Source organism: Macaca fascicularis, chromosome 3 (genome assembly GCF_037993035.2).
Source record: "Macaca fascicularis isolate 582-1 chromosome 3, T2T-MFA8v1.1".
In the NCBI taxonomy this organism is placed as follows: Eukaryota; Metazoa; Chordata; class Mammalia; order Primates; family Cercopithecidae; genus Macaca; species Macaca fascicularis.
Genome location: NC_088377.1, coordinates 7,202,714 through 7,226,509, shown reverse-complemented (window position 1 = coordinate 7,226,509; position 23,796 = coordinate 7,202,714). Strand labels below are relative to the sequence as shown.

At 42.4% G+C, this 23,796-nt stretch overlaps 1 protein-coding gene across 1 annotated transcript in view; it reads left to right on the top strand.

The window, feature by feature from the left end:
- IGSF5 (immunoglobulin superfamily member 5) overlaps nt 1-23,796 on the top strand; it is a 36,630-nt gene that overhangs the window by 7,381 nt on the left and 5,453 nt on the right. The window contains exons 4-8 of the mRNA XM_065541123.2: nt 5,242-5,541; nt 12,986-13,189; nt 14,748-14,769; nt 18,926-19,017; nt 20,240-20,319. Of these exons, the coding sequence (XP_065397195.1) occupies nt 5,242-5,541; nt 12,986-13,189; nt 14,748-14,769; nt 18,926-19,017; nt 20,240-20,316 (695 nt within the window). The 3' untranslated portion in view covers nt 20,317-20,319. The remainder of the gene's footprint in view (nt 1-5,241; nt 5,542-12,985; nt 13,190-14,747; nt 14,770-18,925; nt 19,018-20,239; nt 20,320-23,796) is intronic.

Sequence of the window (23,796 nt, the reverse complement as noted above, 5' to 3'; positions counted from 1 at the left end):
TTCTGGTTAAGACTAATAGAGACAGATTTTATCACTTCCCCTTTGAATCCATTTCAGTATTTAATAGCCCTTCTGGAAATATATCCTGCAATTCTTCTGGGGCTAGTCGCAGTCATTTTTCTTTGATTTAGAGACAGTTGGCAATCACTGCCCTTTCTCTAGTTTTTCCATGTACATGACCATATTTCTCTGCTTACATCATTTATCAACTCTGAAGTACGCTTTAACTTTTTCGTCTTCCCAGCAGAATCCCCCCAACTTATTTCTGTACCCTGCCTTCAATTACAGTAGGATAGTTATTACAGTCAAAGTTGTGTGTTCACTAAATATATCAAGTCATTGAGAGAAAAGGAAAGAATAAATAAAATTTATAATAATAGATAGCTTATTTTTCATTTTAGAGGTAATTTGGAGGCACTGAAGATAATGTTTCACAGTCAAAAAGGAAAAGGATGCTTTACAAAGATTTGGAATAGTCGTACCAAAATTTAGTCACTTTGCATTCTTTACAAGTGTATTTATACTCTACTTAAAGATAGAGAGTTCCTGATTTCTATGGCAGCATTTCTTATAAGAGGATATATTATATCTTATAAATTATTTCTTATCTCTATGTATTTACTTGTCTGGAGAAATTCCCAAAGATTTTGTTCATATTTATGTTGCTATTAAATCAGATTTCATGACCTTTGGTGGAGACATGTTTACCTATTTCTATTTGTGCTTTAAAAAATGTTTGCTTCCTTTAGAAATTTAGCTAAATTGGTATGTCTTTACTTTTGTGTGTTTTTAATTTTGTGTAGTTTAATTAGGGGCACAATTGTATTTTCTAAATAAGTGATTTTATAAGGCTATTTAGGACTGTTGGCCTATTTTGCACGACCAGATTCTTATTATGATAATTTGTGATATAAGAGAAAGAACAGAGGAAAAAAGAATCAAAGATATAAATTCTGGTTTTGGCTTCATCAGTTATCTATCAGACAGACCCCTGAGATGGCTCAATTTCTTCATTTTTAACCTGGAGATGAATCTTCCCAGCCCACCTCAAGGGTTTGCTGTGTGGATCGGGTGAAAAAATGACTAAAGATGGTTTGATGACTCCAAAGTCCTGTCTGATTTAATTCCCTGCACGTTAAGATGGGAGCCAGAGTGTTCTAGTGGTCAGGAGTGCAGACTTCGGGCTTGGCTGCCTGGGTCCATGTTACTGCTTTATGACAATTTGTGACCTGGGGCACAATTACTTAATGACTTTGAGTCCTAGTGTCCTCATCATAGGGCTGCTGTGGTGTCAAATGAGCAGGTCTTTGTAAAGCCTTTACCACACCTGGTGCATAGCAATCACTGCATGGCCATTTGCTATTATTTATTGTGTTCCCAATTGTATTGGGATGCTATTGTATTTTTTTTTTTTTTTTGAGACGGAGTCTCGCTCTGTCGCCCAGGCTGGAGTACAGTGGCCGGATCTCAGCTCACTGCAAGCTCCGCCTCCTGGGTTCACGCCATTCTCCTGCCTCAGCCTCCGGAATAGCTGGGACTACAGGCGCCCGCCACCTCACCCGGCTAGTTTTTTGTATTTTTTAGTAGAGACGGGGTTTCACCGTGTTAGCCAGGATGGTCTCGATCTCCTGACCTCGTGATCCACCCGTCTCGGCCTCCCAAAGTGCTGGGATTACAGGCTTGAGCCACCGCGCCCGGCCGATGCTATTGTATTGGGTATTTAAGAGTGACTCAAAGAGGAATGGAATAAGACACAATTTCTTTCTTTTAAAACCTCACAAGAAGAGTGGATAATGCAAGTTGCACAAATAATAGGGATGCCAGTCACCCAGATGCTGGCAAGTGAGATGGAAGGGAGGCAAACTCGGGTTCCAATCAAGAGGGGAGCTTGACAGAGTCAATAAAGCCTTCATGGATGATTTCATGGAGAAGGTGCCATTGAAGATGTACTTTCCAGGTCTGTAGATGGTAGACAGAATGGGAAAGCAAGAGAGAAGGAGGGCATCTCTGGAGCAGGGAAACAGGATCACAGGCATGGCTTATTACTGCTATACTTATGACACATCACATTCAGAAACCATGTGGTTTTGCAGCATGTTTTCCCAAAGTCACAAGTCTACAAATTTGTCTGAATCCCCCAACATGACTTTTTATATATTGGTAGTTATGGTAGTTTTTAGTTTTAATACAGATGGAAGAGCAAGCATTTAGAGGAGGCAAAGACGTCTCCAAGATATTGCGAGAGGAACCTATAGAGCTTGGACAGAACTGCATCCCTTTATCCTCGTGTCATTGCTCTGAATGGTACTTAGTTCCTAGAGGAGCAAATGTTCTCTGAGCAACAGGGTCTCCCTCAAGGGAGAAAGAATCTTGAAAAAAGAGGAAACAACCATGAATTATTTTATGATTGTTTCCCCCTCCTTATATGTCAACAAAATAGAGATGATATAACTCCAAATTGAGTCATCTGAAGTCCATGGGAATATTCTAGTATCACTTTTGTATAAAGTGTTCGTCATGCTACTGGATAACCTTTGTGAAAGCTGGTGGGGGAAGGTGGAATCCCAATTGTACACAGAAAAAGGAAATCCTTCAGATTGCTGAGTTGCTCCACTTGCTGCCTTATCCACCAGTCAATCGAACACCAAATTCTAGACCTCTTATGTTTTGAGGGCTGCAAGGACTTGAGTTCAAAAGTTTCTGTTATTAACTGAGACAATATCATTCCTCCCAGTTCTGGCATCTGAAACCATCTCTGTCACACAAAACAAACACAAAATCCTTTAGACTTAAGGGACAAACGCTTTCTCCTCTCCTTGTTGCATTTACAGTAGCCCTTGAATTAGCAAAACTTCCTTTCTTATTCCAAGGGAATATTCAGGAAGGAATAATTGAGAAGCTAACATTTCAGAGCAAAAAATCTTTCAGAGCTGACCCAGTTCACTGTACTCTGGGGACTCCTCGATGCACCCTGAGGTCCTTTCAGGGTGGTCTGTGAAGTCATGATTGTTTTCATAATAATATGAAGATTCCTATTATTGTTGCCTTTTTCAGCCTCCTCACAAGTGCACAGGAGAGCTTTCCACTGTACATTGGGAAGGTCTGCATGACTCAGCAGAACTATGAAGATTCGTATTATTGTTGCCTTTTTCATTCTTATTCTCACAAGTGCACAGGAGAACTTTCCACTGTACATTGGGACGGTCTGCATGACTCAGCAGAACAGCATTTTCCAGATGACTGAAGTGTAATAAATTCATGCAAGAATAAAAGGTCCATTCAAAGTGCCAGATAGTGCAATGGGTTTTAACATAACAGAAAATGAAAGTTCCTTGATAGAATTTCAGATTCCACTGTGTAAAAAACATTTAAGAAACCTCAGCCGGGAACGGTGGCTCATGTCTGTAATCTCAGCATTTTGGGAGGCCCAGACGTGCAGATCACTTGAGCCCAGGAGATTGAGATCAGCCTGGGCAGCATGGTGAAATTCCATCTCTTAAAGAAAAAAGTGCTGGGTGCAGTGGCTTACGCCTGTAATCCCAGCACTTTGGGAGGCCGAGGAGGGTGGATCACCTGAGGTCGGGAGTTCGAGACCAGCTTGACCAATAGGGAGAAACCCCGTCTCTACTAAAAATACAAAATTAGCTGGGCATGGTGGTGCATGCCTGTAATCCCAGCTACTCGGGAGGCTGAGGCAGGAGAATCGCTTGAACCTGGGAAGTGGAGGTTGCAATGAGCCAAGATGGCATCATGGTACTCCAGTCTGGGCAACAAGAGTGAAAATCTGTCTCCAAAAAAAAAAAAAAAAAGAAAAGTAAGTTTTGGTATTCAAGAATATCCACAATTATCTGCAAAGCTATTAAATACTCCTCACTGTTCCAACTACATATCTGTGTGAAGTTAGGTTTTCTTTATATCCTTCAAACAAGGCTGTATATTGCAACAGACTGAATGAAGAGACAGCTATGAGAATCCAGCCAGACATTACAGAGATTTATATAAGTATAAAACAATGTCACTCCTCTTATTATTTTAGTTTAAAAGTGTGATTCCTTTCCATAAAAATATGTTAATCAAAATTAACATGTAATAAATTATTATTATTTCTAAATATATACTTTAAAATAATTGTTTAGCTTTAATGTAAAATATGATAAATGGTAGATAAAACTCACATAAATGAAAGGTCTTTGGAGTCCTCAGTGATTTTGAAGAGTGTAAAAGGTACTGAAACCAAAATGTTTGAGAAGTGTTGATCTGGTCAAACTATCTCATTCAGTAAGTACAACAAAGAGAGCCAAAAAAATTCAGTGACTTGCCCAAAGTGATGACAATTTTCTGGCAGAACCAAGATTGGGAAGAAATTTTTTGATTCTTAGTTTAGTATTCTTTCCCTTATGTTGTGTAGTCCAGAGTTTCAGCCTGTTTTTGCTTGGACATTTATATGTATGTGTGTGTATATATATATATTTCACTAATGCTGTCTTTACTGGGGCCAATCTTCAGGTTGTTTTAGTCACACTTGTGAAAACAAGTATTATTTTCATATGGGTTGTTTTCAGTATGAATGCTGACCTATGCAAGAGTGTTCTTAATAAAAAATAACCTATCTAAGTTATTCTGACACATGATTTGGGTTAGTTATTTCTGTAAATATTAGATTGGATTTTGATTTAATTTGTAATGAGAAACCTGTGTTAAGGCAATATCCTAAGAAGTTATGTTTAAGACCATATGCCCCTAGAAATAAATAAAAATGTATCTGATTGACCAAAACTCCAGGGGAGACTTGCGTCCCACTCTGGGCTGTGTCCTCGTCACAGTGAGAAGAAGGTGAAGCTCGTTTCTCTTTTTCGCTTTGCTCCTTGGACAGCCCAAGATAATTCTGTAGCTCACTTCAGGTACTGCATAGCCTCCTGTGGCACGCACTCTCCCTTTTCTTTCCCATATAATTATTTCCCCTGGTTTCTGACTTTTATGAAGCATTTTCTGTGTAACTTTGTGCTTTCTTGTGAGCAACCTCACCTTCTTCAGAGACCCTGGCAGGTGTGCAAAAAAGACCCAGATAAAATCTGAGTTAAGATTTCCCAGTAGAGACACAGCCCCTTTGGGCTTGGGAAAATAGGTCTCACAAAACGTAATTTGAAGCAAAATTAAAAAAAAAAAAGAGAGAGAAAAAGAAAACTTAGAAGTGAGAGTCACAGTCATGTCTTCAGTGTGTTTCTCTCTTTTCTTCTTTAGTTATGGGAGAGTTGTTCATTCCCAATGTTAATCTTGTAGTCGCTGAGAATGAGCCTTGCAAAGTTACTTGTCGAGCCTCGCACTGGACCCGGCTCCCGAATATTTCCTGGGAACTCGGTCTCCTGGTCAGCCATTCAAGCTATTATTTTGTTCCGGAGCCCAGCGACCTTCAAAGTGCAGTGAGCATCCTGGCTCTGACCCCACAGAGCAATGGGACTTTGACATGTGTGGCTACCTGGAAGAGCCCGAAGGCCCGCAAGTCTGCAACTGTAAATCTCACTGTGGTTCGGCGTCCCCAAGGTAAGTGATGACTTTCTGCTTTACATGAAATGAACGATTATTTCATGCTTCACTATTATGTAGAATACTCCTTCATCCACGATGCCTGGAAAAACCATATGACAACCTTGATTTCGGGTAGGGATGATAAGGCCAATCACATCTGCTATCAGCTTAATAATCTTTTTTTTTTAAATTATTATGCTTTAAGTTCTAGGGTACATGTGCACAACGTGCAGGTTTGTTACATATGTATACACGTGCCATGTTGGTGTGCTGCACCCATTAACTCATCATTTACGTTAGGTATATCTCCTAATGCTATCCCTCCCCCATCCCCGCACCCCACGACAGGCCCCAGTGTGTGATGTTCCCCTTCCTGTGTCCAAGTGTTCTCATTGTTCAATTCCCACCTATGAGTGAGAACATGTGGTGTTTGGTTTTTTGTCCTTGCGATCAGTTTTTTTGCTGAGAATGATGGTTTCCAGCTTCATCCATGTCCCTACAAAGGACATGAACTCATCCTTTTTTTTTGGCTGCGCAGTATTCCATGGTGTATATGTGCCACATTTTCTTAATCTGGTCTATCACTGATGGACATTTGGGTTGGTTCCAAGTCTTTGCTATTGTGAACAGTGCCACAATAAGCATACGTGTGCATGTGTCTTTATAGCAGGTGGGACTGTAAACTAGTTCAACCATTGTGGAAGACAGGGTGGTGATTCCTCAAGGATCTAGGACTAGAAATACCATTTGACCCAGCCATCCCATTACTGGGTATATACCCAAAGGATTATAAATCATACAGCTTAATAATCTTATACCCTCATCTGCTTTTAAAATTCCATCTTAAAGTTTTTTCTCTTATTACATTTGAAAGCCATTTAGAATCTTGCCAATTATTTATCATCAAAGAGCATCAAGTTTGGAGAGAAATGCTTGAGTTAAACATTTTTTTTCTGTAGCTTTTACCTGCCACTAGATATAAAGCAATAGATATTGTGGGAATATCCTGTTTACCCACCTAATACAAAAATTTTTTAAAAACTTTTATTTTAGGTTCAGGGTTACACACGCCGGTTTGTTATACAGGTAAACTCATGTCACAGGGGACTGTTGTACAAATTATTTTATGACCTAGGTACTAAGCCTACCCATTAGTTATTTTTTCTGCTCCTCTCCCTCCTTCCACCCTCCACCCTCAGATAGACCCCCGTGTGTGTTGTTCCCCTCTATGTGTCCATGTGTTCTCATCATTTAGCTCCCACTTAGAAGTGAGAACAGGCGGTATTTGGTTTTCTGTTCCTGTGTTCGTTTGCTAAGGATAATGACCTCCAGCTCCATCCATGTCCTTGCAAAGGAGACGACTTTGTTCTTTTTCCACCTACTAACTTTTACATTCATTGATGAATCATTGCCTGAATCAATTACTTCTATGGTGGTTGTAAAGAGTGATTTCCTGCTTCCATTATTCTTTCCATATCTATTAATTGGCTTTCTTTTGTTAAACAAGAGACTTCCCTCCCCTTTCTTCCTTTTCTTTTTTCTTCCTTTTTTCCCCTCACAGTTTTAGTAGGGACTCAATTTTGTTCAATACATTCTAATCTATTCCTGTCATTTTTCATTTTGACACTCAGATTGCTCCAGACGTGGCCAGTTGGTGTCCCTTCAAGCTGGTGCTGGCGTCCTTCTGACATCCCCCTATTAGTTTTCGAGCACCTGGACCCATTAGGTTTTCCAGACTCACTTTGTACTCCCCTGTCTCCACCTGGAATCAGTCATTTTTCCAGGGAGCCAACCTTAAATATCATACGTTAGACTACTTAAATATGGTAAAGGATGGTCCAGGCTTTGAAAGAGAAGATATTTTAAAATTCCATTAGCACCAAATGGAATAAAATGGACTGGTTAAAGCATATATCCTAACAAGGTAATGATACAGCAGGAGCTCTGGCCTGATTGATGGTACCTTAGAGAGAGAGATTTTAGAGACTGGCTTGCCTGCAAATGTTTTCTTTTGCAGTGGAAGGGAAAGGGAGCACTTAATTTCCCTTCATCAGGTTTAATTTGCTGAATTCTTCTTAGACCAGGACTAGTGCCTTAATGATGGCAGCTGGAGGCATGGCTGCTGGGAGCGGGAGGCTCAGAGGGTGCTTGCAATGAGTCTAGCTTTATTGAACTCATTTGGAAAAGGGTAATTTGTTTCTAAATTATTCATCAAGATCCAGTGCAGCTGATGGCTGGCTGCATGTTATGTGTTTTATGTAAGTTTTATTAGCTGAAGACCTCATTGCAGCCTTGGCTGGCAGAGCTGGTGACCAGACGAGGCTGTAAGAACAGCCAGGTTTCTAGAGAGCCAAGCGTTAATGGGTCTATGCCCATTCAGTCTTCTTCAGGAATCACATAAACATCCATTTTCCCCCCATTTCCTAAAAGTGCAAAGCATTTGTTTTCATTTCTGAAATGATCCCTGCAAGTCATTGAAAGAAGAATGACGTCAACTTTGGAAGCCTATCCAATCAGGGCAAGTCACAGGGTTGTATGAAGTACTTCCTGGTTTATAGTTCAAAAGGTTTCTTTAGAGAAAAGCATTCTGGGAAGACTAACCCTCATTTCAGATCTGTTTTTTAGAAATTGATTTTCTTAACTACAGAAGTGATACAAACCTCGAGCACTGCAGATGTATCCAAAACTAGAGAGTGAGGCCCTCTCACCCTGACTTGGGAGAAGCACTGTCAGAGCCATCTGCCCGTCGGGGTGATTTTCTTTGTGCAGTTATTTGTGTGTAGGTTGTGAAATGGTTAAAATGAAGTAGTGTTTTTAGGACACACGAGCACCTTGTAGAATGTAGTGATTCTTGGTTATAACCTTACCGTGTTGAGAAATGGCAATTTTGGGCGCAGAGAAGAGTAGTAGAAGTGACAGTCCTGGGCCTTTGCCCTGGCACTGATGGTGCAACTTTGGGCAAGTCAGCAATCTTCAGGGCTCAGTTTTCTCACCTGTAAAGTGGGTAGGAGAAGAATAGAGAAGTCCTCTCTCCCGGCTGTGGGTCAGGGCCAGCAGAGGAGCCTTCTTCATAAATACACTGAGGCTCAGCTGCCTCCTGGGGGTTTTGTTTCATGGGTTTTTGTGGATCCTGGGAATTACAATTGTAAAAAACGTTCCCAAGTTACTCTCATGGGCAGCCAGGATTGGGGGCTACTGAACTGAAAAAAATCTCTAAGGTCCAACCTTCCCATCCAGCCCGATCAAGTGCTTTGTCTACACAGACTTGGACATTAGACAACCCGGGTTCCAGTCCCGGCTCACCCAATCACTAGCTGTGTGTCTTCTGGACAAGTTACTTACCCTCTCTGAGCCTCAGTTTTAGAACAGTCCTTGCCCCAGAGCACACAGGACTGGAAAGGGAGTAATTGTTATCATTCACACTATTGATTCAGAGATCTCTTGTGTCGCCTGTAGTGGGCACAGGGATGTGCTTTGCGCATGATGGTGGTGACATTTGGTATTCATATGTACTTGGCACATGGTGGTGGCGACATTTTATATTAATACATTTGGTTTCAAGAAATTCTATACCTTTTAAAACCTCTATGCATTCCTTTGAGAGCATCTGGGAAATGCTATCTTCCTTGTCTTCACAGATGGGAAAAGGACAATCTCCAAGCAGAGGTTAAAGCACATGGTAAAGTCAGTAATGAGGCCCTAACAAGCACACAGTGGTGTGAAGGAGCGTAGGGGGAAAGGCAAGCGGCGTTGACCTTGGAGCTCATCTTCGTTAGTCACTATTCAGCTCTAGTATGCTCGTCCTCTCCAGCACACCCGCCATTCACCTGAGCCAGGCACACCCACACCCTCCAGAGGTTACAAGGCACAGACCAGCACCCCACTGTAGACTTTATGCAAATATGTTTATGTCACCTCTGGGCCATATTTTCCTCAGAAGGATTATTCTACATTGGAGACAACACATGGCAGGATGGAAAGATATGAGCCAGGAGCCCTGTGGCTTCCTGTTCTGGACTCCCTGTGCCATTTACTTAGTTCCTCTGTCCTGAGCATCTTGTCTGCATGAAAATTGGATTATGGATGACATCGTTCCACGAGTCTGTTTTCTGTCCACTGTCAGATTTTTGATTTGTCAGTAATATGTGGCTACCACCTATTTTTCAATCTACAGTAAATGCACTCTTTTTAAAAAAAAATTAGCCCCATACTAAACAAAAATATCCATGCATGTGGGTATACTTATGTATATACATACAATATATGTGTTATACATGATAAGCTTGAAATGGTTATGAAAATAAGAAAGGGCTGTCTGTGTAGCCCCAGCACTAAATCATGCCTCTTGCTGACTTATACGCTACACTTTGGGCTCCACTGGATTAAAGGGAGACTTCAGTTTAAGTCTCACCTAGGCATAAAACTCCTTGGAACATTTGCCTTCCACTGGAGTGTGGTCACAACAAATAGGAAGCGAAAGAGTAAGTGATATGGTTCCTAATACCAGCTCCATTTTGGTCAGCGTTTGGGGCTTTTAACTGAATGCAGGCATCACTTTCTGAACTTTGTGGTTAAATTAAGGGACAAAAGAGTGTTTAAAGTCCCTCTGGCCCTCAGTCTCTCCCTTGACTCAGTCACCACCCCCAGCAAAATGTCCCTTCCCTTCTGTTCAACATGCACTCCCTGAAAATAAGGCAGGCTCTCTGTGCTAGATTAAGGCGGGCCGCCTCCATGCTAGATCAAGGCAGGCCATCTCCGTGCTAGATCAAGGCAGGCCGTCTCCATGCTAGATCAAGGCAGGCCATCTCCGTGCTAGATCAAGTCAGGCCGTCTCCGTGCTAGATCAAGGCAGGCCGTCTCCGTGCTAGATTAAGGCAGGCCGTCTCCGTGCTAGATTAGAGGAAATGTCACGTCCAGATTCAGGAAGTTTGTCACACTCATGTTTCTGTCTAGTAGGGGAAGAAAACTCTACCGATAGGGAGTGTGTAAGTCCACAAGCATACTGTCTTGTGTCAGTGAGAATTTCAAGCCTGTCTCTTAAATCTTGAGCCAGACCTCATTGGTTAACCCCAGCCAGCTCCCTTATTAAGAAAACTTGTTATATTTGCAAACTTCAGTTCGTAAGAGTTCGTTAAATTGGAACTAGGATGACCACTGCCAACTGGAACCTGTGCGCTGTAACTTACAGCATTCTCAGAACTTTCACACACACCCCTGAACAGCCTGGTGGGAAAAGAGCCATTATTGGCAAGTGAGCCAGAGGCCAAAGGTAATGCAGCAAGAAATGCTGGTCATGAGATTTGACTGGTTCCAACCACAGGAAACCTAAAGTTCTTTCTCAGTCACAAACCTCCCACATAGTGGTCCAACCTCCAACTCAAGACTGTGAAGATCATTGATGCAACTCTGGACTTCATCATTTTATTATCACATCTGTGGGAGGGGGAGTGTGAGAGCATCCTGTCATGTCGTGGGTAGCTTGGGCAGTGTTTACATTCTGGCTGCATACAAGGGATCCCCAAAATGTGGGTCACCGACTGTCTGCCTCAGAATCATGGGGGTATCATTCGGGATATCCTGACTCTGTGTCCCCTGAGGTGGGCTTTGAATCTGCATGTGCAGTGATATTCCAGGTGATGCTTGGGATTCTGCTGTCTGTGGAGCAAGGGGATAAATGTGCTCCTCTGCAGGCGAAGGGTCTGCCTTGTGTCAGTGCTTCAACTCTGGGAAGGTGTGGAATGGGAAGGGTGTATTCTGTTCCTTCCGTCTTCACCATTTTTGGGAGAACCCTTTACAAGTCTCTGTCTATTCCAGCTCATCTTGGATGGTGGGAGAGGTGGAGATAGACAGCATTAGGAAAGTAGTTTGACTTCCTTACAATCCTACAGTTCTGCTCTGGGCATCTTACTATGGGGAGAAAGGTGATCCCTAGACCTGGTTCAGCTGCAGCTGACTGCCTGGTGCATAGACTTCTCTTCTCCATGTAGAGTCATTTAACTTTGACACAGGAATAGCCAACTACTATTGCACAGTCAATTTTCCAGGAAAATTATAAGGAGGAACATCTAAGAGCTGTTTTTGAACGCTAGTCTCTGGTTCCAAAGTGGTGGATGGCCATTGATTTCAAGGCAAACCCCATGTTCCTGTTTCAATATTTTCTAATGACTAGTATCTAATGAAATAGCATGCATTTACATTAATATACCACCCAAGCATGCAGGGTTGAGAACTGTCTCTTAATCTTTCCCTTCATCCATGCATCCACCCACCCACCCACCCACCCATGCATCCATCCATCCACCCACCCACCCACCCATCCATCCATCCATCCATCCATCCATTCATCCTATATTAGGGTTCTCTAGAACCTAAATAGCATGCATTTACATTAAGATGCCACCCAAGCACACAGGGTTGAGTGACAGCCTTTCATTGAATAGCAATTCACAATTAAACAGATCAACTTAAATGTGTGTGGTTTGATGTCAGCGTGGTGTGCTAGGGAGAAGCGAAGGGCTAGATGAAAATTTTCTTGCAACATCAGTGTAATTCCCATACTGTCTCTTTCTGTGATGATAAAAATGTTCTACATCTGTAGTGACTGAGCACTTGAAATGTGGCTAGTGCAACTGAGGCACTGACTATTTAAAGACTCATACTTTTAATTAACTTAAATTTGAATTTGGATAATCGTGTGAAGCCACAACAGCTCTGCCTAAGACATAGTGGAAAAGAATCAAAATGGCTTTTTCCTCTGTCCTTCTCTCCCTACATCCATCTTGCTTCCTGATTGCTCTGCCTCACTTTACCCTTTTTTCCTGCTGCCTCCATGACTACTAGGTAAAATAAGAGGGAAACATACACACTAAGGAAGGTGCCTCCTGAAAAGCTATGGAAAAAGCAATTACTGTGTGAGGAATGAATTTGAGGAGTCGGGGAGTTGGATGGGGCAAGGGTGAAAGCCATGAACCTAAGTTCCTTTAGAAGTGACCCTCCCTCAAAATACCCTTGTTTCCTCTGGGCTCTGGATTCTCAACGAGTGGGGACTTGGAAGGGAGAACAAAATGTCTTTATTCCAGTCTTGTCCATTTTAGTGCTCAAAAAGTTTCCTTGATTAAATAAAGGATGTCAAACGTGACCATCACTATGCCAGCCTCAGGGGATTGTCAGCCGAGCCCTGCCTTATCTACCTTTCAGGGATATTAGAGACATTAAACAACCAACACCTGGACTGGGTTACTAAGAAGTTGTTTACTGGCAGAAATAAATATTGTGATGGAAGGTACTGTAGAGTATTGAATAATTAAACACATTGAAAGAAGCTTGACCTATGACGCCTAGCCATAGCATGCTGAATGGTTATAATATTACTAGAACACATAATGCAACTTGTAATGGGGCAGAATCTGTGATTCTAGGCAGTGCAAGTATCACTAAAATATATATTTTTCTCCTTTAGGCACCGGAGGTGGTATTAATATTCCAGGTATATTATCAAGTTTACCAGGCTTAGGTTTTTCATTGCCTACGTGGGGCAAAGTTGGACTTGGATTAGCAGGCACCATGCTTCTGACGCTGACGTGTGCTCTTACAATACGCTGCGGCTGCTGCCGCTGTTGTGGCTGCAAATGCTGCTGCCGTTTCTGCTGCAGAAGAAAAAGAGGTAACTTTTTTGTTCATTTACATTTGTACATACGTCTGAGCTTTTGGTACAAGCAGTTGAAGTTAATGAACTCATCAGCTCTTTCAAAGATAGATGAACCACAATGTCACTTTACCTCTATTAGAATGCTATTATAAAAAAGACAAAAGATAACAGGCGTTGGAGAAGCTGTGGTTGCACACTGTTGGTGGGAATGTAAATTGTTACAGCTTTTGTGGAAACACTATGGAGGTTCCTCAAAAAAATTAAAATAGAGCTATCCTATAATCCAGCAATCCCACTCCTGGGTCTATATCCAAAAGAAATGACGTCTTCATATTGGAGAGATATCTGCATTCCCATGTTCATTACATCACTGTTCACAATAGCCAAGATATGGAATCAACCTGTGTACATCCGTAGATGAATAGACAAAGAAAATGTGGTATATAGACACAATGGAACACTAGTCAGCCTTCAAAAAGAAGAAAATCCTGTCCTTTGCTACACCCTGGAGAGACCTAAAGGACATTATGCTAAGTGAAATAAGCCAGACACAGAAAGGCAAGTATTGTATGATCTCCACTATAGGTGGAATCTAAAAAAGCCAAGCTTGTAGAAATAGGAGGTAGAATGGTGGGCGTTACCAGGGAGTGGGAATGGGGGTTGGGGAAATGTTGGTCGAAGGGCACGAGTTTCAATTAGACAGCAAAAATAAATTCTGTAGATCTACTGTATAGCATGATGACTGTAATTAATTATGATGTATTGTGTACTTGAAAATTGCTAAGAGAATAGATCTTGGATATTCTCACCACAAAATAGCGATGAATATGTGAGATGATGGTTATATGAATTAGCTTGATTTAATCATTTCACAATGTGTACATAGCTCAAAATAGATTCCTTCTAGTCAGTCTATGGATCCACTGACTAAAAACATTAGCAATTTAATGACAGTTTTTTTGTTTCGTTTTGTTTGTTTTTGTTGTTGTTGGGGGTGGGGGCACAACTGTATCAGTTGATACTATTGGTACATGTTGATTGAAAATGTATCTTTGAATTAAAGAAATATGGTAATATTAATATAACAGTGTCTAGTCTGTTAAAACAGTAACACCTACTTTTGAGTTATTGTAAAAATTAAATGAGCTAGTACTTTGCACAGAGCCTGCCTGGTGCTGGCACATGGTAAGAATTGAATGAAGAGCAGCAATGATTGGTAACACAAAACATCTTTTCTTGATATATGGAGTCTTTATAGTCTCACTAATCAAATTCAATATTCACAAAGTAATAAGTAAATACCCCTAGGTATCTGAAATATAGTAAGTACTATATAGTCTATATTTCAGGTACCTAGGAGTTATTTATTTTTCTAATAGTTAACAGTGAATTCTACTCTCCTATGCTTGGAAGTCATTTGATACTTTGGTATGGGAAAACTTAATAATAAACTTTGGGTCACAAATGCTAACGTTAGGTCTGTTAAAATAAGGGAGTCTATAAAAATTAATGGGACTCGATTTTTAGAATAAGTATCCTGATTTTTCTAATGTAATTTTGTTCTTTTCTGCAGGATTTCGTATTCAATTTCAAAGGTAAGTTTGAAACCACATCTATTTTCTGAAAAAAAAAATTGAACAACAACAATAATAACAATACATACACACAACTGTGGGAGTTTCGGATTTATATTATCCAAAATTAAGTACTGAAAGTAGACAATGCTGAAAAACACGTATGCCAATCACAAACTCATAGGGCAACATTAACTGTGGAATGAAATAGGTGGGTTGCCACTGCCTACCTTTGACTTGCTCTGGTTCACTTAGGGAAATGGAGATTTTCTTAGTGTCTGGCATTTGCAACTCTTTCCACAAGAGGACACTGTGCACCATGACTGTCATCCTGCCTGCTTTGGGTGGAGGCCAGGGCCACCAGCAGAGGTCCTGCTGGAATTTCTGGGGTAGTGGAGAGCAGTGAGCCAAGCGGATGCCTGCAAGGCACGTGAAACTGTCCAGGCAGACAAATTAGGCAGTGTTCGGTGCTCATTCAGCCACGGGGAGTGGACAGGACTGAAAAATTCCTTTCCTTCCCAGGCTGCCCAGAAGTAGCTGCAAGCACTTTTAAGGTAACTGTGTCAAGGACTTATAATAAGTAGCCAGTAACCCTTTTAAATATCTGCAGTATTAACATAGCCATATGTGCACCAAGGGGAGGGTTTTTTAGACAGCTGTTGTTTCTTGTGGGTAATATAAGAACACATGTAGTTATCAGTATTTTATTAGAATATTTACATTTTTAAGTGCTGAGATTCTAAAACACCCTTTGGCTACATTCTGTGAATGAATGTGCACCATCACCATGTGGCAAAGGCTATCCCTTCTCCCTCTGATCCCTGGCGATCACGAAGTTTGGAGAGAGGACACCACCAAGGAGCAATCCAAAAATATTCCTCCTTTGAGGCCTGACTTAGGGCAAGGGAAGAGGAAGAAAAATGGACCCTGATAATTATTCTGGCATTTCTCTTGATTGCTACTACTGGCAGAACGGAAGCCTGGACTCTTGGTTCACTGTTGTTGACTGTGCCAGCATCTTCCATTTCTGTTCTCTGGGGTCTTAGGTGATTTGAAAGCACAGCAAAGTGATCAATAGCTAGTCGGGATAATGGGTAGAGGATAACAACAACTGTAGAATAATGACACTGGGCGCATGAGAAAAGCTAGTGTATCTTGAGTGCCTGATGTACATGCCAGGTACTCACTGCTGCATGCTTTGTAGAGTTGTTTGAATGTGAACTGGGCGGACCTGACTCAGGGCTTGGGCCCTTCTCTATGCAGCCCTTAAAGTTAGGCGAGACTGCATTAAGCTCCAGAAAGACAATGGGGGTTGTCCATTGCATAATCCAATCCCACTTGCTTTCCCCTTTCATGATGTCCATGGTGCTCGCTCCAGCTGCTCAAGGATTTCTTTTGCATTAAAATAATATATATATATGTAGTTGTATGTTTATTATAGAAAAAAATCAATGCATGTTTAAATAAATATAAAGATAGGCACAAGAAATAGTTTTAAAAAAATCACCCACACTTCTATAGTTCCAAAGAAATTATTGTTAACTATGTGTGTACCTACATACATAGTTCATGTATATACCCACAGATATGCACACAAAGCATTTTGTGAAATTTGGATCATAGTAACCATTATTCCACAGTTTGCTCTTTTCACTTGGCACGTTCTGAAGATTATTTCTATTAACAAATACTTGCACACAGCATTTTTGTATTATTTGTTTGATAGTTTTAGATAGATACTTATAAGTACAGAAGAAGTATAAGATAGTTTTAGATAGATACAGATAGTACAGAAAAGTGCACAAGTTGCAGGTGTGTAGCTTGATCAGGTTTCGCAAAAAGCACAAACGCCTGGGCTTGATGGCTGAAAGTCACAGCTAGAACACCCTCAGCATCCCCAGAGTCCCCTAGACCCCTGTCAAATTGCTGCCTACCCCTCCTCCCCAAAGGTGACATTCTTCTGACATCTTTCCCACATCCCCAGAGATGAGGGGCATGTATCAATGGTGTCATTTTGTGTATACTCATTTATGTCTGCCTTCTCGAGCCTCTCACTGTGAGGCTGATCCATACCATGGCACGTGGGTGTCAGTGGTTCATTATTATGTAATATTACATTCTGGGCACATATGCAATGCATTTTTACTTTTTGCTTTAAATGGGTGTTTGAATAGTTTTCAGGTTGGGACCATTGCAAACACTAATGCTCCAGCCAGGCACGGTGGCTCACTCCTGTAGTCCCAGTGCTTTGGGAGGTCAAGGCGGTGGAGCCCTTGAGCCCAGGAGTTGGAGACCAGCCTGGACAACATGGAAAAACCCCATCTCCACAAGAAGTACAAAATTAGCTGGGTGTGTTGGTGCTTTCCTGTAGTCCCAGATACTCAGGAGGCTGACTTGGGAGGATCCTTGGAGCCCAGGAGGCAGAGGTTACAGTGAGCCGAGATCACGCCACTGCACTCCAACCTGGGTGACAGAGTGAGACCTTGTCACCAAGAAACAATAAGAACAACAAAAACAACAACTATTCTGAGTATTACGGTAGGAGTCTTTTGGTGAACATAAGTACTCATTTCTGTTTGGTTCTGACCAAACAGAATACAGCTGGCCCTCTATATCTGCAGGTTCCATATCCTCTGATTCAACTAACTGTGGATCAAAAATATTTGAAAAAATATAGTAACAGTAAAAAATAATACAAAATAAAGAAGCAGTACAGTATAACAACTATTTGCATAGCATTTACATTGTATTAGGTATTATAAAGAATCAGGAGATGACTCAAAGTGTATGGGAGGATGTGTGTAGGTTAATGCATATGCAAATCCTACACCATTTTATATCAGAGGCTTGAGCATTTGCAAATTTTGGTATCTGCAGGGGTCCTGGAATCAATCCCTAGCAAATACCAAGGGAGACCGTATCTTGTCCTAAAAGCTGGGCCAGAAGGTAGCATATCTTCAGCTTTAGACGGTGCCACATGTTTCCAAAGAAGGGGTACAGGCTTACACTCCCGCTAGCAGTGTGTGAGAGCTCTCATATGTAATAATTTTGACAGGTGCCATGGAATTCCATTTTAGAGAACTATCATCATTTATTTAAAAGTCCCCTCTGATTGGGCACTTGGTTGTCTGTGGTTTGCTTTTATAAATAGCTCACAAATCAACATTCTTTCAAGTACATATTTGTACATATCCTTGATTGTTTCCCTAGCATACGTCCTTAGAGGTCAAGTATGACTATTTTAAATTCTTTGGCTATCCATCGCCAGACTTCCTTCCAGCCTCCAAACCCTAGGAGGCTGCACCGACTTTTGCTTTATTTCAGCAGTTGGCATATCTTTTTCCATAAAGGGCTACATAGTAAATATTTTTAGTTTTGCCAGCCATATGGTCTCTGTCATAAGGACTCAACTCTGCTGTTATAACATGACTATGGCTACATGTTTAGGTAGTCGTAGACAATATGTGAGCTGATAGGTGTAACCGTGTTCCAATGAAACTTTACTTACAAAAACAAGGGGTGGGTCAGATATGGTCTGTGGGTCACATAGTTTGCTGACTCTTGCTTTATTTGGTGAATGGTTTCTGAGAGTTGAGGAGCAACTGGGGAGTGGAGTCCATGGACCATGATAAACTTTCATTTCTCCCCATAATGGGAATGTGTGAATAGGCAGACGTCTACACCTGCCACACAGTGACACAGCTATAGGTTGCCTGTGTTAAGTTCCACATGTAAGCATACTCTTGAGAGTAACCATGTGAACTACGTAGGTATCCATTGCCAATTAACGTTTGGCAATGTTAATGTCAACAATTAACATGAAGGGCCAGGCGAGGTGGCTCAAGCCTGTAATCCCAGCACTTTGGGAGGCCAAGACGGGCGGATCATGAGGTCAGGAGATCGAGACCATTCTGGCTAACACGGTGAAACCCCGTCTCTACTAAAAAAATACAAAAAACTAGCCGGGCAGGTGGCGGGCACCTGTAGTCCCAGCTACTCGGGAGGCTGAAGCAGGAGAATGGCGTGAACCCGGGAGGTGGAGCTTGCAGTGAGCTGAGATCTGGCCACTGCACTCCAGCCTGGGCGACAGAGCAAGACTCTGTCTCAAAAAAAAAAAAAAAACAAAAAAAAAAACAAAAAAAACTTTTAACATGAACATAAAATGGTCTAATTGTAGGAAATCTGAAAAAGAGAAGACAAACAAAGAAACTAAGACAGAAAGTGGAAATGAAAACTCTGGCTACAATTCAGATGCACCAAAGACCACAGGTGAGTAGACAAGAGGGGGTGGTAGAAAGACCTGGAAAAGAGAAAACCGGAAGAAGGGTTGGCTTGCTAGATACCAGCTGCACAGGGAGGACAACTTGACAATGGTGGTTATTATTTTTTGGATAAATTTTAGAAGAAATTCTAGAACTTGGAATATTCTAGGAGTAGGTTAACAGTAAAAATCCACCTATTTGTCTAATGCTTAAAATAAAGTGAGGAAGAACCCTGAAACCTTTAAAAAAAATTGTTTTTTCCCCATGCTTTCTTTTTTGTTTAAAGCCTTCTACATTAAAACATGTGGGGAGGTATTTTAATACATCGGGGGTAACTGCCTCCCAATTTCAAGTAGAATCAAGTAAGAGATCTGTTCCCCTTGAATGTAACAGGGTGTTGGGAATGCTGGAAAACCAGACCCTCTCTTGGGGAGTCTTGCTGTAGTATCTCATTTTCTTGCCATGAGACAATACAGAGTGATAATGGGATGAGGCCATCTCTAAGACAATGTCACCAGGAAGCAGCAGCAGTCGAGTTTTGAAGGCCAAACACACCCCTGCTCTGCAGGATGAATGGGACAGCTGCCCTCATAGGCTGCTGGGAACACCAAATTCCATGGGAAGGTTTTCAGCCAATCGATTCTCACTGAAGGGCCTAAACACCTTCGTTTTCCACAAAAATTGGAGCTCTATTTTCAGCAGCCCCATTTTTTTGATTTTACCATGGCTGCCTCCCGTGTGTATTCTAGATTGCATCTTTCAGATTAAAAAAAAATCCAGAGAGCATGGACTGTTTCCTTTGATAATCTGACCACAGCTTCTTGCAGGTTCCTGTTAGTGAATATTTACTCATTAGTATTTTGAGCAATTAATTATCTTGACAAAAATCATGGCCCAAATCAAACATCTCTGTCTCTTCTATCTCCATTTGTCTGGCATTTATCTTCGTTGATCAGCTATTGAAGCTTTAGATCATTTTGTCTCTGGGTGAAACTAATGTGTCGAGAAAGAAATTGATTTTGAGTTAGTTTTCCATATTTTTATTTCTTTAAGGAAATAACGTTCTAAAGGGATGGGATCTCAAGGGAATTTAAAACAAGTGTTTATGGTTAAGGATTATGCCGGGGTACTACATAAAAGCAAATGTGTTTCTTTATAAATCAGAATTGTTAGAGCACACAGCTTGGTTTTTGCCCCTTAATGACTCTAAAATTGTTCTTTTATTGCAGAAACCGCTTCTCCCCCTCCAAAATCCTGTGAATCCAGTGATCCTGAACAAAGAAGCAGTTGCTGTGGCCCTCCTTGACAGGTGGTTTAGACCATTTCCCCCCTTTTTGGACTTTTTTGGCCATTTAAAAATTCTTACCTTGTGGTGGGTGATTCTAAAATGGTGCACGTTGTGTATTCATGATGGCGGCACATTGCCTTTCCTCCCCTCCGTATCAGTTGGTCAGCGTGGAGAGATGGGGCTGAGACATGGACTGTTTCTTGCCCTCAGTAGCAGTGGCTCCAAGATCAGGGCTGGTTCTGGGTGACAGCTCTGGGTTCACATTTTGGGAGGATGTGACTTGCTTTGGGACATATCCACCTGAGTTGGCATAAGAGTGAGCAGCATATATAATGTGCCATTTGTTCTCGTCGAGCCATGTTCTCCCAGGACTCAAGTCCGTTCTGCTCTCCTGGTTCCCCGGCTCCCACGTGGTGCTCATCTGTACTTGGACCCTTGGGGTCTTTGGGCTCATGGAAGGATGTACTGGGTTTGAGGATCAGGACAGAGAAAATGTGGCTTGCTCTGCATGCAAGTTCTATGCTGATAAGCTCAAGGGTTGAAAAAATCCTGTCGGGGTTAGAATTTTAGGGGAGAGAGGAGGAGTCCTTGATGGTTAAGGAATATGGCCAGAATGGCTAAGAGGCTGGAGGTGCCATTAACCTAGATAAGGAATGTTATGGGTGGAGCAGTTTAGGGGGAAAGATCAGACATCTAATCTGGAGCTTGTAGATTCTAAGGTCTCTGTTAGATGTCCACATGGAGACACTGGAAGTGTAGTTGAATTCAGCAGTCTGCAGTTCCAGGGAGAGGCACTAGCTATACATGCCGGTTGGTTGGTTGGCAATGTTTCGATGGGAGCTGTCTTTTCACAGGGTGGTTCACTTAAACTAAACAGTCAACTGGCAGCACTGAGAACATAGTATGTTAATTTGCTGATGTAGAGTCAGCACTGGTTATCACACATGAACGAATTAGCGTTCTTTTTTTTTTTTGAGGGGAGTCTCGCTCTGTCACCCAGGCTGGAGTGCAGTGGCACAATCTTGGCTCACTGCAAGCTCCGCCTTCCGGGTTCACGCCATTCTCCTGCCTCAGCCTGCCGAGTAGCTGGGACTACAGGCACCCACCACCACGCCGGGCTAGGTTTTTGTATTTTTTATAGAGACGGGGTTTCACCATGTTAGCCAGGATGGTCTCGATCTCCTGACCTCGTGATCCGCCTGCCTTCGTCTCTCAAAGTGCTGGGATTACAGGCATGAGCCACAGCGCCTGGCCTAGAGTTCATTTTACATCCCAAATCATAAATTAGGTAGAATATATATAACCAATACCCCTTTCTGACCTGTACAAATGCAACTTCGAACAAGAAGTATTTCAATGAGATTCTGTGATTTTTGTCCCCAATAAGTATAGATGCTATCTTATTTTAGCTTTTGGAAAAGGTAAACTTGCAGACTGGGTTTCGGATAGCACACTGGGCCAGATGGGTTGGGTTTGTTCTGCTAGGAGCTGCTTTACCTGAGGGGACGGTGCTCAGCAGGTGCCTGTGCGGCCCCTGATCATTCTTTCTTGGCACAAGTATTTACCTGAGTTTCCAGGGAGTTCTGGGAAATAATATTCCTCCCTGCAATTGGGATTCAGCTCAATAACCTACATCTTGCAAGTGATGTGTGTTTTTCAGGCCTGGAAGGAGAAAGGGAGGGCTGATTGATGCTCAGTCATGTACTGGGAAACCTAAGATGATACTATTAATATTAGTGTCAATACAGGTAGCCAGACAACAAGACATATGAGGGGCCTGGGGTGTAAAGGAAGCTGTGCCTGAGTAACAAATCGTTAGCTCCTGGTACAAGTTCCAGCGACTTTCCTCAGGCTGGGTGTCAGGAAAATGGAGAGGTAATGTTTTTTTCCATCAGGACCACTCTCTTTGGCCCTGATGGAAATCTTTTGATGCATTTAATTTGCATATATCTTTTGATGCATTTAATTTGGAGCTGGAAGGGAAGGTGATGCAAACAGGTTTCCTTTAGAAGGACGTCTCTGAGTGAGAGGTAGCGGTGGAAGGGAGTAATTGTCGGGCTGTGAGGTGGCTGGCTGAGGGCTCTTTCCCACCCCAGCTCCAAGCACGGACAGCCAAGAGCACATTGAAGCCAACCATGATTTCCACAGCCCTTCTGTGGTTATCTTTGTCTATGAAGTGTGTTTCTATCAGACAAGCCAAAGTGTTCAGGTCTGGTGCTGTGGGGAGGGTATAAGCTGAGAGGAGATTCAGAATAGGGTCATGCCATGTAATTCTCTTTGAGATACATCTAGTATGAATGAGGAGGAAGGGGAACGTGAGGTACATTTGGATACCCGAGTGGAGGATGACGTTTTGGAGTCGGAGTGATGCTTCTTGATGCTCGTAGTGTTCTTTTGAACATATACAGGGAGAGAAACTTAAGAGGTTTCTGCTACTGGAACATGTGCCCAGCTAAATAATCAATTGGTGGAAAAAGAACAGTGACCCTCGAGGTGCTGAGCCCTGGGGACTGGTAACATAGCCTCGTGTTTCTTATTTCCTGAAGGGTTTGTCGTCTTCTAGGGGAGCCGGGCACCTCATCAGAGAGTGCCAAGGCCCTTAAGAAACAAATCAGGACTCTAGGAAGTTGAATTATCTTTGGCTGGGCTAGAAACTGGTGAGGGTTATTAAATAACTGGATCTTTCTACTCATTGTGGGGGGACTTGAGGACAAAGTCCTAAAGAAGAGGTCTATCTTTGATTATGACCAAAGAAGGACTTTGCAGTCATGGGCCCAGGCACGGCCTCCACGTTGCCCATTTGGAGAGCCTGGATACAGGATGTACCATGGGCCATGTTTCCTGGGAGGCACTTAGAGGAGGAATGAGCAAAATGGGCCACAGGGGAAAGGCTGGGCCTGGGGACACAGCCGTTCCCTTCCATTTCCTTGGTTCAGAGAAGACATAGACCTTGTTGTGGTCAACTGGCCACTTGAGAGCTGCCAGAATGGCGAAGCCACAGCTTGTAGAAGCAGTCAAGGTGACGTTGGCACAGAGGTTCCTTTTAAGAACTTCCCCAGGCCCTGCAGCCCTGCCAGGCCTCTGTCACCAGGTTCTTGCTGTGTGGGCTGATGAGAACCTCCGAATTCTGAATTCCTTGTTCCAAGGTGTGAAAACAGTGCAACTGTGCCTTCTTTTCTCAAAACTTTCTCCATTCTGCAATAAGCCTTAGTTCCTTATAGGGCCCAGGAGAGGCAGCTGAGAGCTATTCAGAGCGCCATCTCAGTGTTCCTTTCATCCTCCTCTCCGCATGCCTCAGTATGACTCCAATTTGTCAGAGCCTCCCGCGCTGCTGCCGCATGTTTCCTGCACACAGGCCTCCCAGGCCCAGAGCTGGGGCCCAGCAGGGCTCCTGCCCGAGAAGCCGGCTTGTTAGAGTTCAGGGTTGTTGACTACAGATTGCACTATTTTGCAGACACCCTGCATGAAGCTCAGGTCCTGAAAAGCCTGTAGATTAGA